This window comes from Cajanus cajan, chromosome 5 (genome assembly GCF_000230855.2).
Source record: "Cajanus cajan strain Asha chromosome 5, NIPB_CcT2T_4, whole genome shotgun sequence".
Taxonomy (NCBI): domain Eukaryota; kingdom Viridiplantae; phylum Streptophyta; class Magnoliopsida; order Fabales; family Fabaceae; genus Cajanus; species Cajanus cajan.
In genome coordinates this window covers 63,746,845-63,760,086 of record NC_138521.1, presented here as the reverse complement: position 1 = coordinate 63,760,086, position 13,242 = coordinate 63,746,845, and the positions used below count along the sequence as shown (strand labels likewise).

Here is a 13,242-nt window from a genome sequence, read left to right as displayed (position 1 = left end):
GATTAGTTTTACTTATACATTAAAGATTAAAAATAAAAAATAAAAAATGAATGCGTCGTTTTTGACCAAATTCATAGTTTATACTTTATATTCCGTCACTCTTAACAAATTTGAGCTACAAATACCTTTCGCATCTTTTGTCTAGCACTGATTATCAAGAGAATCAGACAATGAAAGAAGCTCAACATATTTTCTAAAATAACACAAGCATGGACAACGCTGTCTATAGAATTAGATAATGAAACTTTATTAATGATTGTTTGTCATCTTCAATAAGCGCCAATAAAAGGTGCTCAAATTAGCCTAGAAATCACGAATTTAAAGACTATATAAATTCCAAGTTTTACACCTAAGAAATGATAAGTATAACCTTGTTCGGATTGCTATTATTTAGCATAAATTATAACTTACAGTTAGAACCAAAAAATTGTGATTGAAGTTACTGAACAGGGTTAAGGCTCGAGACTTCCGTGATTCTTAACATCCCTTTATTTTATACATATCTTTGAAGTGACACTAACGTAAAGTGTAGGCATTCTTTGTATATATATATATATATAAGGGCTCGCACTCCAAAGATTCAACATGCAGAAGTGGAGAATACCAGAGCATGAAAACAAATTAACAAAAACGCAAGCGTTTAAATCCCAACGTGCCTTTGGGAAACGTTACACCCTGATATCTATCTAATTTTGACCAGCTGTATAGTGCTTCCATACTGACAAAGGAGAATAAGATTAGACCTAACCCTTTTTAATTTTATTGCCAATGTGAAATTGCATAATAAATATGTAGTGCTAATATAACAGAATACCAATGGTTAAATCCCACATATGGAATATTCTAGTTTGTTGAGGAAGATGTATCACATACACCGTGCACCATACAGAATGCCATCTTGCTCAATCACCATTGAAAATGACAATCAAACAGCCAATGTTGCCATTTCACTAATCAAGTCTTCTAATTAAATGAAAACAAAACAGGTTCAAATTGAAATTTGAAAGACATAAGGGCCCTATGATAACGAGAGATTAACCAAAGCATTAAAGAATTAAAGGTTCGTATAAGAGAATGCCTTTAATGAGAATTCTAGGTGTCTGATAGTTTTCACGATTTGGGTATCGATGTGGTCCTACTAACTCGCGTTTTCCTCAATTTAGATCCATGGGGTTAGTAGATCTCACAAAATGACCGTGCATCCTATGATGACTGTGCCCATGTTTGCATTGATTTCCATTATTATTGAAGGCGAGAAATGGTAAATACAATCAATTGAATAAAGATATAGGCCGTTGTCAAATAGAGGAAAATGGGAGTTCAGAAAACGACATTTCATTCTAGCTCTTTAGTCTAATCATCGACAAATTGTGAAAACCAAGTCTCACGAAATTAATTGGTATGATTTTGTCCCACGAGTACGACACCGATATACTAAAACAAAAAACGCATTATTTGTTATAAGATGGACAAATGCAACACGCAGGACAATGGAAGAAGATACAATTCCACGTGGTCATCCAATAGTTGACCACATTCAACATAAGTATCTTGAACATAATTACATGTCCTCTATCCGAGTTTTCTTATTTTTTCCTATAAAAAGGGAAAAAAATAACTAGGAGCTAGAAATAAACTACAAAGGAGATGGTCATGCGATGGAAACTACAAAGGAGTCATAAGATTTTAAGCCAACAATATACACAATTAGCAACAGACAGAAAAGAAATGACGTAAAATTAACCTTTGGCACCTAGTCCTCGTGCCTTTGGTAGCCTAACAGCAGTCAACGGAGAGGTAATGCCTTGTGATGATCTACCTAATCCTGTGCCTTCAATAAAGCCCATCTTTGCCATCATCTTCGATCCAAAGCCTTTGGTGTGTTTTTCAAAAGCACCAATACTAGAACTAGATGATTTGTTCTTGGTTGGCTGACTTGGCTCAGTCGGGTTGTTGGAGAATTCTACGCCCAAACCAAGTGATTTAGGCCTTTGAACAACCTCAATAGGCTCTGCCATACCTTGACCATTTTTCCCCAATCCTGCTCCCTCCATGTATCCCATTTTAGCCATCATTTTTGAACCAAAACCAGTGGTGTGTTCCTCAAATGAACCTATATTAGCAGAGCTGGTGACAACCTTCCTAGAAGTCTCTTGAGCATCAACAACCGCAACCTGTACAGTTTCTGAATGGATTATGCCACTTGATACAAATGACACGGGCTGATTAGCATATGAACCCTTTTGTCCACTCCCTTTCTTGTCCTTCACTTTACTGCCTTTTTTACTGCTGCCTGACTTGTTCTGGGCAGATTGAAGTTCTTGTAATCTAAAATCATTCCTTTTAGCAATTTTCTTTCCCAGTCTTCTGTCTCCTCCACTCACAGATTTCTTATTAACACAGTCAGCAACAGCAAAATCGGCATCCTCATCATCAACTCCCAACAACTGAATTTCATATAACAGTCAGTCTCAACTATAGCAAGTAAAATACAGATAATTACAAATATGTAAATATACATAATAAGTATTAAAAAAAAAACCCTCAAGTTTTGAAAGAAACCCAATAAATGAAAAAAGATCGAAAGCTTCAAGTAAATGTCTCAACTATAGCAAGTAAAATACAGATAATTACAAATATGTAAATATACATAATAAGTAAAAAAAATAAAAATAAAAAAAACCCTCAAGTTTTGAAAGAAATCCAATAAATGAAAAAAGATCGAAAGCTTCAATTAAATATCTCAAAGTTACAATGAATGGCCTGGATGTGCATGATAAAAATGAGAGGAGGATGGGCCACTCTGTTTCTCAAGGACAGGGATGAAAAGACTAAAACAGGAGGAAAGGTGTAAATGTTATGCAATGCATAAATAAATTTCAAGATTTCAAACACTACAGAACCTTTTCCAGGCGCTGTCGACCAGTTGAAGATGGCATGGATGTATACTGTGTTCGCATCACTGTCACAAATCTGAAACCAAAAATCCAGACTTTCAGAACCCTAACATTTACTTCTATAAATACAAGATGATCATCATCACCTTTTTTTGCCAGAACCTTGACTGCTACTCCGTAATTGATAAACTGCTGCTATCCGTTGTATCTATTTATAGAGAACCCATATCAAAATGAGAACCATATGGGATTTATTCATTTAAACATTTTGAACCCAGCTGTCATACAACAGAAATAAATAACATAAAACTGTACGGGTAAAAAAAAAAAAAAAAACTTCTCTTAGACCAAATCAATAGTTGTGGCTTCTGGGAAATGCGCAGAATTCTTGAGAGTATATAATCTTGAGAGTATATAAATGTAATAACTGTATCTGACACCAGAGCCGCGGAGCATGATAAAATAAATATGGCTTTACCACCTCAAACTGTTTGAATGTTCCAAACTTGTTATGTCACTGATGAGACTTCCCCCAATCCCTTAAGATTAAACCATGATTCAAATGCTGAATTCATTGATTCCATTCATGATTATTTTTCTTACAAACCCCAATTTTTTTTATGAAAATTCTATTTGACAAGAACTGAAGAACAAGGAACTGATGTTGAATGCACTGATGAGTAATTATTGGTGAGCTTGTGTATTTTAGATAGTAATAATTCTAAGCCATATCTTTTAGGACAATCATGAGAGAGAAGAGGCATACAGACATGATACATACCTGTGAACAATCCCGAGAATGCATGGGCTGAAAAGAGAACATATCCACTTTCTCCAAGACGATTTGTTCTAATTTCTAGAATCTCAAAAAGAAAATAAAGTTAGGACAAGAAGCAACTTCCAAGAAACATTTGAATTTGAATATTCATAAACTACCTCATCAAAGTCCACACAGTTAACTTTGAAGAGATGAATTTACACTCAACATAGAATGATATGATTTGATATAAAGAAATACATCACAAGACTTGGAAAATGGGTAAGGAACTGAAACTGAAATTTTGAGTTGCACAAACAAGGTAGAAGATAACTATGGGACAATCATTCTATGCATAATGAACTGGAGTGAGGGGGGCATGGTGCTACAATATTGCACATAACTTGTAGGTTTCTAATACAGATAACAGGAACCATCTGATAGAGATTCCCAGTTATCAACAGTTAGTTATAGCAGGATATCAATAGTTAATTGTAGAACAATTAGGCAGGTTACTGGAGAGGGTGAAAGGGCAGGGTTTAGCTTAAATAGAAGAGGCAGAAGGGAATGCCATTATTTATGGCATCAATTGAGGGAACTGAGCATTAATGATGTTGTGAAAAGAAAAATCCTTTGTGAGGGGGAAACCCTCAGAGGAGAAGTAGAATTCAACTTTTCTCTCCTAGTTTCTATTCAATTTCATTCAATCAATAAAATCAGACTTTGGGTTCCCAACACTATCATAATTCTTTCTGATCTGGTACTGTCACGCAGTACAAATTTAAAAGCTTAAAAACCCCTGAATGCTGTTACCTTCTGATTATACTTATAACACAAACTGACAAGTGTCACAAAACAATAGAGTGAATTTAGGCGCTAATGCATTTTCTCTTTTGTGGTTCTCCCTTTTGACAGACTACTACTGCATAGGCAATGCAACACACACACACAATCTGTTACCTGCCACATACACATGTTCCCAGTCCAACACTCCTAGAGTTGTCTGAGTCTCTAAGATATATTTTTATAAAAAAAGAAGCCTAAATAAGTTAGCAAATCTTTATCTTGTCACAACTTTTTTAACAATAGTTAAGATCTACAAGAGACCATCATTATAAAACTTCTAATGGCTAATGGAGTTGAGAAAACTGACGGAATATGAGAGAAAAGCTAAAGTGTGTGTTATACACTTAGCTCCAAAACATTCATATATATATATGTGCTTAGAGAGTACAAGATAAGACAGAAAAGGAGATACAGCAGTCTGATCCCTGACACAGCCACCAACATCAGTAAAAGTATGTCTCAAAAAGAAAGAAAGTAATAATTACACCTATAAAATACATTAAACTTAACACTCCCCCTCAAGCTGGAGCATATAAATCATATGCTCCAAGCTTGGAACATATGAACTTAATTCGAGGCCCTCTCAAAGACTTGGTGAGAATATCTGCTAGTTGATCATTTGAACTGGTGAATTCAGTACCAATCTCTTTGGATAATAGCTTTTGTCGAACAAAGTGACAGTCAATTTCTATATGTTTAGTTCTTTCATGGAACACGGGGTTGGAAGCAATATGGAGAGCTGCCTGGTTGTCACAATACAACTTCATTTGCTTAACATCGCAAAACTTTAATTCTTGAAGGAGTTCCTTAATCCATATTAACTCACAAGTGGCTGTAGCCATAGCTCTATATTCTGCTTCTGCACTAGATCGAGCAACAACGTTTTGTTTCTTGCTCTTCCAAGAAATGATATTTCCTCCAATAAAAACACAATATCCGGTAGTAGAGCGTCTATCTATAGGAGATCCTGCCCAATCAGCATCACAATAACCAGAAATTTGGGTGCTTCCCTTATCCTCATACAGTAGTCCTTGTCCTGGATTCTTTTTGATGTACCTGAGAATGTGAATCACAGCATTCCAATGATCAATATAAGGAGCTTGCATGAATTGACTGACAACCCCAACTGCAAAGGAGATGTCAGGTCTAGTGATCGTGAGATAAATAAGTTTTCCAACAAGCCTTCTATATCTCTCTGGATCTGAGAATGGCTCACCATGGTCTGCCACTAACTTCTTATTTGGGTCCATAGGACTATCAATTGGCTTGCAATTAATCATGCCTGTCTCCTCCAGAATATCTAGAGCATACTTTCTTTGTGAAATAACAATGCCCTCCTTTGATTGAGCCACCTCAATACCAAGAAAGTATTTAAGATAACCGAGATCCTTGGTCTCAAAGTGGCTGACTAAATGCCTTTTCAGCTGGGAAATCTTGACAGAATCATTTCCTGTAATAACTATGTCATCAACATACACAATTAGATAAACACATTTTCCAGAAGAGGTATGACAATAAAAAACTGAGTGATCTGCCTCACTACGGTTGAGCCCAAAACTCTGTACAACGTGACTAAATTTTCCAAACCAAGCTCGTGGAGATTGTTTGAGCCCATAGAGAGATCGACGCAATTTACAAACTAATCCACACTCCCCCTGAGCAACAAATCCAGGAGGTTGCTCCATATAGATTTCCTCTTCTAAATCACCATGAAGAAAGGCATTTTTAATATCTAACTGATGGAGGGGCCAATGGCGAATAGCGGCCATAGCAAGAAAGAGTCGAACAGAAGTGACTTTGGCCACAGGAGAAAAGGTGTCACCATAATCAAGGCCATATATCTGAGTGTATCCTTTGGCCACCAACCTAGCTTTAAGGCGATCAAGCTTACCATCAGGCCCAACTTTGATGGCATAAACCCATCTGCAACCAACTGTCTTTTTCCCAGGTGGAAGAGGAACCAATTCCCATGTCCCACTACTTTCAAGAGCTTGCATTTCAACAACCATGGCTTGTCGCCATCCAGGATGAGCAAGTGCGTCATTGATATTTTTAGGAATGGTGATAGAAGACAAGGATGAAACAAAGGAAAAATATGAAGGGGATAAACGATGGTAACTCAAAAAATTATAAATAGGATGAGGATTTCGAGTAGATCGAATACCTTTGCGAAGAGCAATTGGCCAACTAGAATCTTCATCATTGGGAATCGTGGTAGGTGCAGTTGATGGTGAAGAACATGAAACAGATGGCTCTCCATGATGTGTTGAATTGTCCCTTTGTATTCTTCGTTGGTAAGTGATGAGGGGTGGTGAAGATGGTTCAGGTGGGTTGATAGTTGGAGAAGGATTTGGATCTATGTTTTGATTGGTAGTTTCAGGAGACTGGGTCAACACTGACTCAAGAAATGGAACAGGTAATACTTGTTGAATAGAATCTAAAACTTGCATGGAAGATGAAAAGAACGAAGTGTCTTCGAAGAAGGTGACATCAGCAGACATGTAGTATCGTCTGGTGTCTGGAGAATAACAACGATAACCTTTTTGAAGTCGAGAGTAACCCAGAAAAACACACTTAATGGCTCTAGCAGAGAGCTTGTCCAAACCTGGAGATAAATCATGGACAAAACAGACACAACCAAAAACACGAGGAGAAACGTGAAATAGAGGTTCATTTGGAAAAAGAATTGAATAAGGAATTTTATTATCAAGAGAGGAGGATGGCATTCTATTTATTAGAAAACAAGCCGTAAGAATTGCATCACCCCAATGATGGACGGGAACATTGGTACTAAGTAATAAGGTACGAGCAGTTTCAACTAAATGTCTGTTTTTTCTTTCTGCTATACCATTTTGTTGTGGTGTATGAGGACAAGTAGATTGATGTAAAATACCATATGTAGTTAGAAAGGATGTAAGATCTGAAGAAAAATATTCTTTAGCATTATCACTCCTAAGGACTTTTATTATTTTCCCAAATTGATTCTTAATTTCATTGCAAAAAGACATGAAAATGGACAGAAGTTCAGATCGATCTTTCATTAAATAAATCCAAGTACATCGAGAGTATTCATCAATAAATGTGACAAAATATCTGAACCCAAAAGATGTGACACGGCTTGGACCCCAAATATCTGAATGAATGATGGAAAAAGCAGAGTTACATCTTGTTTCAGTTCTTTTTGGAAATGAAGACCTAACATGTTTCCCTAGTTGACAAGACTCACACTCTAAGGCTTGAAGTTTGTTAAGGCTAGGAACCATTTTCTTTAATTTTGTCAGGTGAGGATGACCCAAACGATCATGCAAAAGTTTAGGAGTCGAAGATGCAAAACAAGAGACAGAGGGGCTAGTTTCAAAATAGTAGAGTCCTCTAGATTCATGTCCTCCTCCAATCAACCGACCCGTGCCACGTTCCTGAATAACAAAGGAATTAGCATCAAAGGTAACAGAACAATTTAATGATTTGGTTAATTTACTCAAAGAAATTAAATTAAAAGCACATTTAGGAACAAAGAGGACAGATTTTAAGTTCAAGGAAGGGGTGAGAGAGACTTGACCAACTCCTTGGGAAGCGACTTTGGATCCATTAGCCAAGGTAATGAAATGAGGAACTTTAGGTAAGGAAATAGAAGAGAACAAAGAATTATTACCAGACATATGGTCAGAAGCACCAGAATCTATTATCCATGGACCTTGACTCTCCGTGGATTGAGAAATGCATGCTGTTGAAATATTAGGAACAAAGGAAGATTGAGCTTGACTATTGGATTTCAACCGAAGATATTCTTGATATTCGTCCTCAGAAATTTTTTTATCAGATTTAGAGTCTTCAATTTTGGAGACATTGGCAGTTTTTTCAGGAAAGCCATGCAAGGAATAGCAAGTCTCTTGAGTATGACCCATTCTTTTACAATATGAGCACTGGGGCCGACCACTCCTGCCACCACGGCCTCCACGGTTTCCACGACCTCCTCTTCCTCGGGTAGAAACCATTGCTGAAGATTCAGTAGGTTCAACCAAACTTGCACTATTTTTCGAACTTGGAACACGAAGAAGACGTGTTACAAGGTTCTCCATTGAAGGGATTTCTTGATCTGTCAAAATCTGGTCACGAATATGATTAAAATTAGAGTTCATGGCACGCAGAATCAACACCATACACAACTTATCAAGTTTCTTTTTCATCTCTTCCACAGAATCAGCTTCTAAAAACATTTTCAGCTCCTCAGCTGCTGATTGTGCTTGGGCAATGAAAGAGACCATGTCATCATCAGTTTGTTTGAGAGATGCTAACTTGTGAGCTGAATCATATAGACGTTGAATGTCATTGGCAAATATAGTTTGAGCTTTCTTCCAAAAGGAATGACAAGTTTTGAAAGTTCTCAAGGTTCCTAAAATGTTGGGCTCTACTGACTGCCACAGCAAAGCACACAGTTGAAAATCAAGCTTTTTCCACAGTTCTTGACTCTCAGAGGATATTTCAGTAATATCCTTCTCCAAATGGTCATGATATCCCTGCCCAAGAAACCATAACTCTACAGAGGCAGACCAAGACAGGTAGTTTTTGCCATTAAGTTTCTCTGCTGTTATTGTGGGAGTTCCAGAAATGGAAAAAATAGGGCCAGAGCTGGACATGTTGCTGAAATAGATGAAAAAGAAAGCCCAAAAGGAAGAGAGAAACAGACCCACTCTCCAAATAGACCAGAAAACAACAAAGAGAGCTTTGAAACAGACCCAGAAGGTGTCAACGAAGAACTGTCGGTGGCGTGGCCGTTTTCCGGTGGCTGCAGATCGGTACGTTAACAGTGCACGCCTGGTGTAGCAGCCCAAAGATGCAGCGCGTGAGAAGATGTGAAGAGGCTTTTGCCTCTGTGACCACTTGGGTTGGGTTGCGTTTGACAAGGCGCACCAACCCCTAGGGTTCGCCGGAAAATGGCCGGCGGCGGACGGCGGCCGGAGACGATGAGCGGCGGCCGGAGACGCGGACAGCGGCGGTGGACGATGACAGGCAGAGCGGGTCAAACCCGCTCTGATACCAAGTTGAGAAAACTGACGGAATATGAGAGAAAAGCTAAAGTGTGTGTTATACACTTAGCTCCAAAACATTCATATATATATATGTGCTTAGAGAGTACAAGATAAGACAGAAAAGGAGATACAGCAGTCTGATCCCTGACACAGCCACCAACATCAGTAAAAGTATGTCTCAAAAAGAAAGAAAGTAATAATTACACCTATAAAATACATTAAACTTAACAGATAGAAAAAGAAAAAAAAATTCAGGCAACAAGCTTCAAGCAAAGGGTCACTAGATTTATGTGAAAAGCTTGTAGAATCAAACATGTAATGCTAACAAGTAAAAAAACATAAAATAAAAGGGAACAAATTCTGATACAGGAAAGTGTAATGAAATATTTTTAATCTATACATACATAAAATATATTGAAAACTAATGAGTGGTTTTGAAAGATAAAGAGGGGGAGGATGAAGCAAAAGAAAACTATATTTGAGGTAGTATGGCCACTTGGCCAGTAATAACTAGGAATAGGATATATCATTGGAGATGGAGAATAATTAATTTTTATCATATACCGAATTAATTTTCTCAAGATCAACCCCACGATGCAGCATTCTTTCTCTGCGCTTTACAGCAATCCTTTCTTTACGAAGTTTCTTTTTTTCACCTGTATAGAATCTGTTTAGCAAAATGAAGTGGCTGAAACTCTATACCATTACTATATCATCAAACTTAAAGAATGAATGAATGAACAAACACACAACCATTTCCAGTTTCAAACTCCATCGATGTGAAATTCCCATAAGCTTGTACCACTTTTCACCAACTTGAATATTTTTACAAAAAAGTATGCAATATGACATTGTATTCATGGAATTCAAAGATCAAGCATCAAACTAAAAATATAAACAAAGGACAAGTTATTTTGGATCTTTAACATATAAGTATGTGTGATAGTGGTACCATCATACCATGAATTCTTTTGGAAGCTTTACTCTTCTGAGCATGCGAAGGCCAAGAGTGAGGAAACCGAGGAACATGCTTCTTTCTAGCAGAGATGGTTCTTGGATCCTTTTCCAGCATTAGGTCTTCCAAAGCTAGACGTCCAGAATTGACTGAATGTTTCTTCCATGGTTGAGCCTTTTTCATGCCATATTCCCTGGAGGCTTCTTGAAGGGCAAAGCCACTCAACTTCTCCAATGCCTCATCATAGCAACTACTAGAAGAACTATCATCAACTGACTCATCTAAATCAGGCTTTAGCAACCATTTTGCATCTATGATGTTGTCACTACCACCAACTCCTTCCAAATAATCTTTTGCAACCTCTTCATCAATGTCTAAATCACTATCAGATGTGTCTTCAGAATCATTGCTTTCAGATGATCCAAGTAATTCTTCTGCCTCAGAAGACACATATCTGTCCTCATCTGATGAGTCTTCATCAATATCTTCTTCATTTTCGTTATCTGATATGTCTTGAGTGTATAATTTGAGACCTCCAATTGACAGAAACCCTGAATTTCTCTCAGCAGACACATTTGATGGCAAGTCTTCACTCATTTGATTGCTTAACTCACAATCCATAACCTCATCAGAACCGGCATCCTTCTCAAATGATGATGAATCTAAAACTGGAGTTGATTGTTCGGGCGAAGTGCCAATGTCACTTGGGGTTTTGTCTTGTTCAGCAGGGAAGCCTAATCCTCTGTGAGAGCTGTCACCCAAAATAAAATCCTCACCATAACTGTAACTATATTTCACACAGTTGGGTTTTGAAGGAGGTGTTTGGTCTATATGAGCAATAATCTGACTCTGTTTGGAGCCAGCCATAACAAAAGGTTGCATCTGATTTAATTTATTATCTTCACCGTTGTACCCAGTCCCAGCACTCGCCACCTCCTGGTAATATGCCATTAAACGCATGTTACTCTGAAGCAACTACAAACATCTCATCTGATCTTTACAAAATTAAACACATATTCAACCAGAGACACGTGGCAAAAATAAGCTGACCGATAAGTTAAAAGGCAAACAACACAATTTTCAGCTATTCACGAAGATGTAGATATTGACAATATCTTCCCCCAGGAGACTTGTATGGATGAGCAAATGCACTCACAAACTAGTGCACACAAGTTATAAGAGTTAAAATATAGTATCTATCTGATTAAGTAACACATTGCATTTTGCTTGTTTACGAAAACAAGCAAAAACAGCTTCACAGCCCACATCAAAACAAAGTATCACGAGAACAATTTATACCGTAGACTAGAGAGTGTAACCTTTTATGCAAAATATCATCACATCACAGTCTTAATTAAATTCACACTGGCGTGAACAATGAGAGCGAAGGCAGAACAAGTAAAAACAAAATGCATAAAAGTTAATAATAGTTTTATTTATTGGGCACGACAAACCTGAACATGAAGTGAAGGATAATTGTATCCAATAGTAGCTCCCGAAGATTTCGCAATGGCACTCTTAGATGCAGAGGCTTCCGCTCCACGCTGGCTCCCGGATTTGTTATTGGAGCCAGAACTTCTCCCTGCAAAAGAAATTCCAAATTCAAAGATACGAATAATAAATAAAAAAAATCAGTTATCATAAAGAGATTTTGATACAACAAAGTAAATTGAGAGAGAGAGAGAGAGAGAGAGGAATGAAGGACCTGAATCGTGAGTGGGAGAGGGGAGATGCCAATCAGACAAGAAACCGCCATCGACGAAGAGTGCAGATTTAACATGTGAGCCTCTTCTTCGGGATTTAGGGTTTGCTGTGGCGCTGGTGGCAGTGGTGTTGTTGGATCTCGATTTTCCTTTGGATCTTCTGTTTGCACCTCCCATGTTTTCTCTGAGTGATCAACGATTGGGAAATAGTGTGTGTGTGTGTGTGAGATGCAGCAAGTTGAAGGAGAAGGAATTGCAGCTTGCAGGACCCACCCACCGATGTTTAGCGGGTTTGGTATCATCCACCGGGATATTCTCCCCTCCCATTTAAATATTCCGCTCCTTTTATTGTTGGGTCCAACAATTAGGCCCAATTCAATCACATTAGTTACAAAACGAGAAAAAAAAAAAATTTAACAAAGTTGTTGGACTTTGACTCAACGGAACGTGTCGCCCAAGAACACAATGAATTATAAATAACTAGAATATTAGTTACAATTTTAATAATCTTATAATTTATTATATCTATAATAATATATCGATACAAATTTTTAGTCTCCATTTTTTAATAATTATTTCTTTATTTCTCACTCATAAATTATTGTTTTTATTTATACATTATTAATGAAATTGAAATATTTCGTATTTTTATATATTTTTATTTAAATAAAAGATAAAATATCAAATAAATAAAATAGAAGATAAGTGATAGCTAACTAAAAGTAAAAATGATAGAATTAGGATTGAAAAGTAACCACTTATTAATATAGAGGAGGAATTGTGGTTGATTTAAAATTTGACAAATGGAAATTAAAATTTAAGTTAAGATTATTTTTATAATTAAATAAAAATAAATAAATAAATATGATTATAATATTAGAAGTGAAGTTGACTATTAAAAATTGTAAATCAAAACTTTGTATCTACTTTATATATTCTTATAAATCATAAACTAACGATTAAAATTGTAACTAGTTTTACATATTTTTTTTTTAATTTTTATTCATTTATCTTCTATTTTAGTTATTTTGTATTTTATTTTTTTATTTAAATA

General features: G+C 36.7%; 1 protein-coding gene across 1 annotated transcript; it reads right to left on the bottom strand.

Moving 5' to 3' along the window:
* Nucleotides 1-1,491: 1,491 nt before the first annotated feature.
* Nucleotides 1,492-12,497, bottom strand: LOC109791008 (D111/G-patch domain-containing protein). The gene is made up of 8 exons (XM_020350258.3): nucleotides 12,191-12,497; nucleotides 11,940-12,067; nucleotides 10,491-11,421; nucleotides 10,095-10,186; nucleotides 3,679-3,753; nucleotides 3,044-3,105; nucleotides 2,904-2,973; nucleotides 1,492-2,447 (listed from the first exon to the last, which is right to left on the bottom strand). Exons 1-8 carry the CDS (start codon nucleotides 12,363-12,365, stop codon nucleotides 1,740-1,742), a joined length of 2,241 nt encoding a protein of 746 aa, XP_020205847.1. The 5' UTR covers nucleotides 12,366-12,497; the 3' UTR covers nucleotides 1,492-1,739.
* Nucleotides 12,498-13,242: the final 745 nt, after the last annotated feature.

What these genes read in the sequence shown, in the direction of transcription:
- LOC109791008 (XM_020350258.3), bottom strand. Translation starts at nt 12,365, where the DNA reads ATGGGAGGTGCAAACAGAAGATCCAAAGGAAAATCGAGATCCAACAAC. An exon ending in ATCTTGAGAAAATTAATTCG is followed by an intron (nt 3,754 to 10,094) that starts GTATATGATAAA and finishes TTGAGATTCTAG; the next exon opens with AAATTAGAACAAATCGTCTT. An exon ending in CAAGGTTCTGGCAAAAAAAG is followed by an intron (nt 2,974 to 3,043) that starts GTGATGATGATC and finishes TTTTGGTTTCAG; the next exon opens with ATTTGTGACAGTGATGCGAA.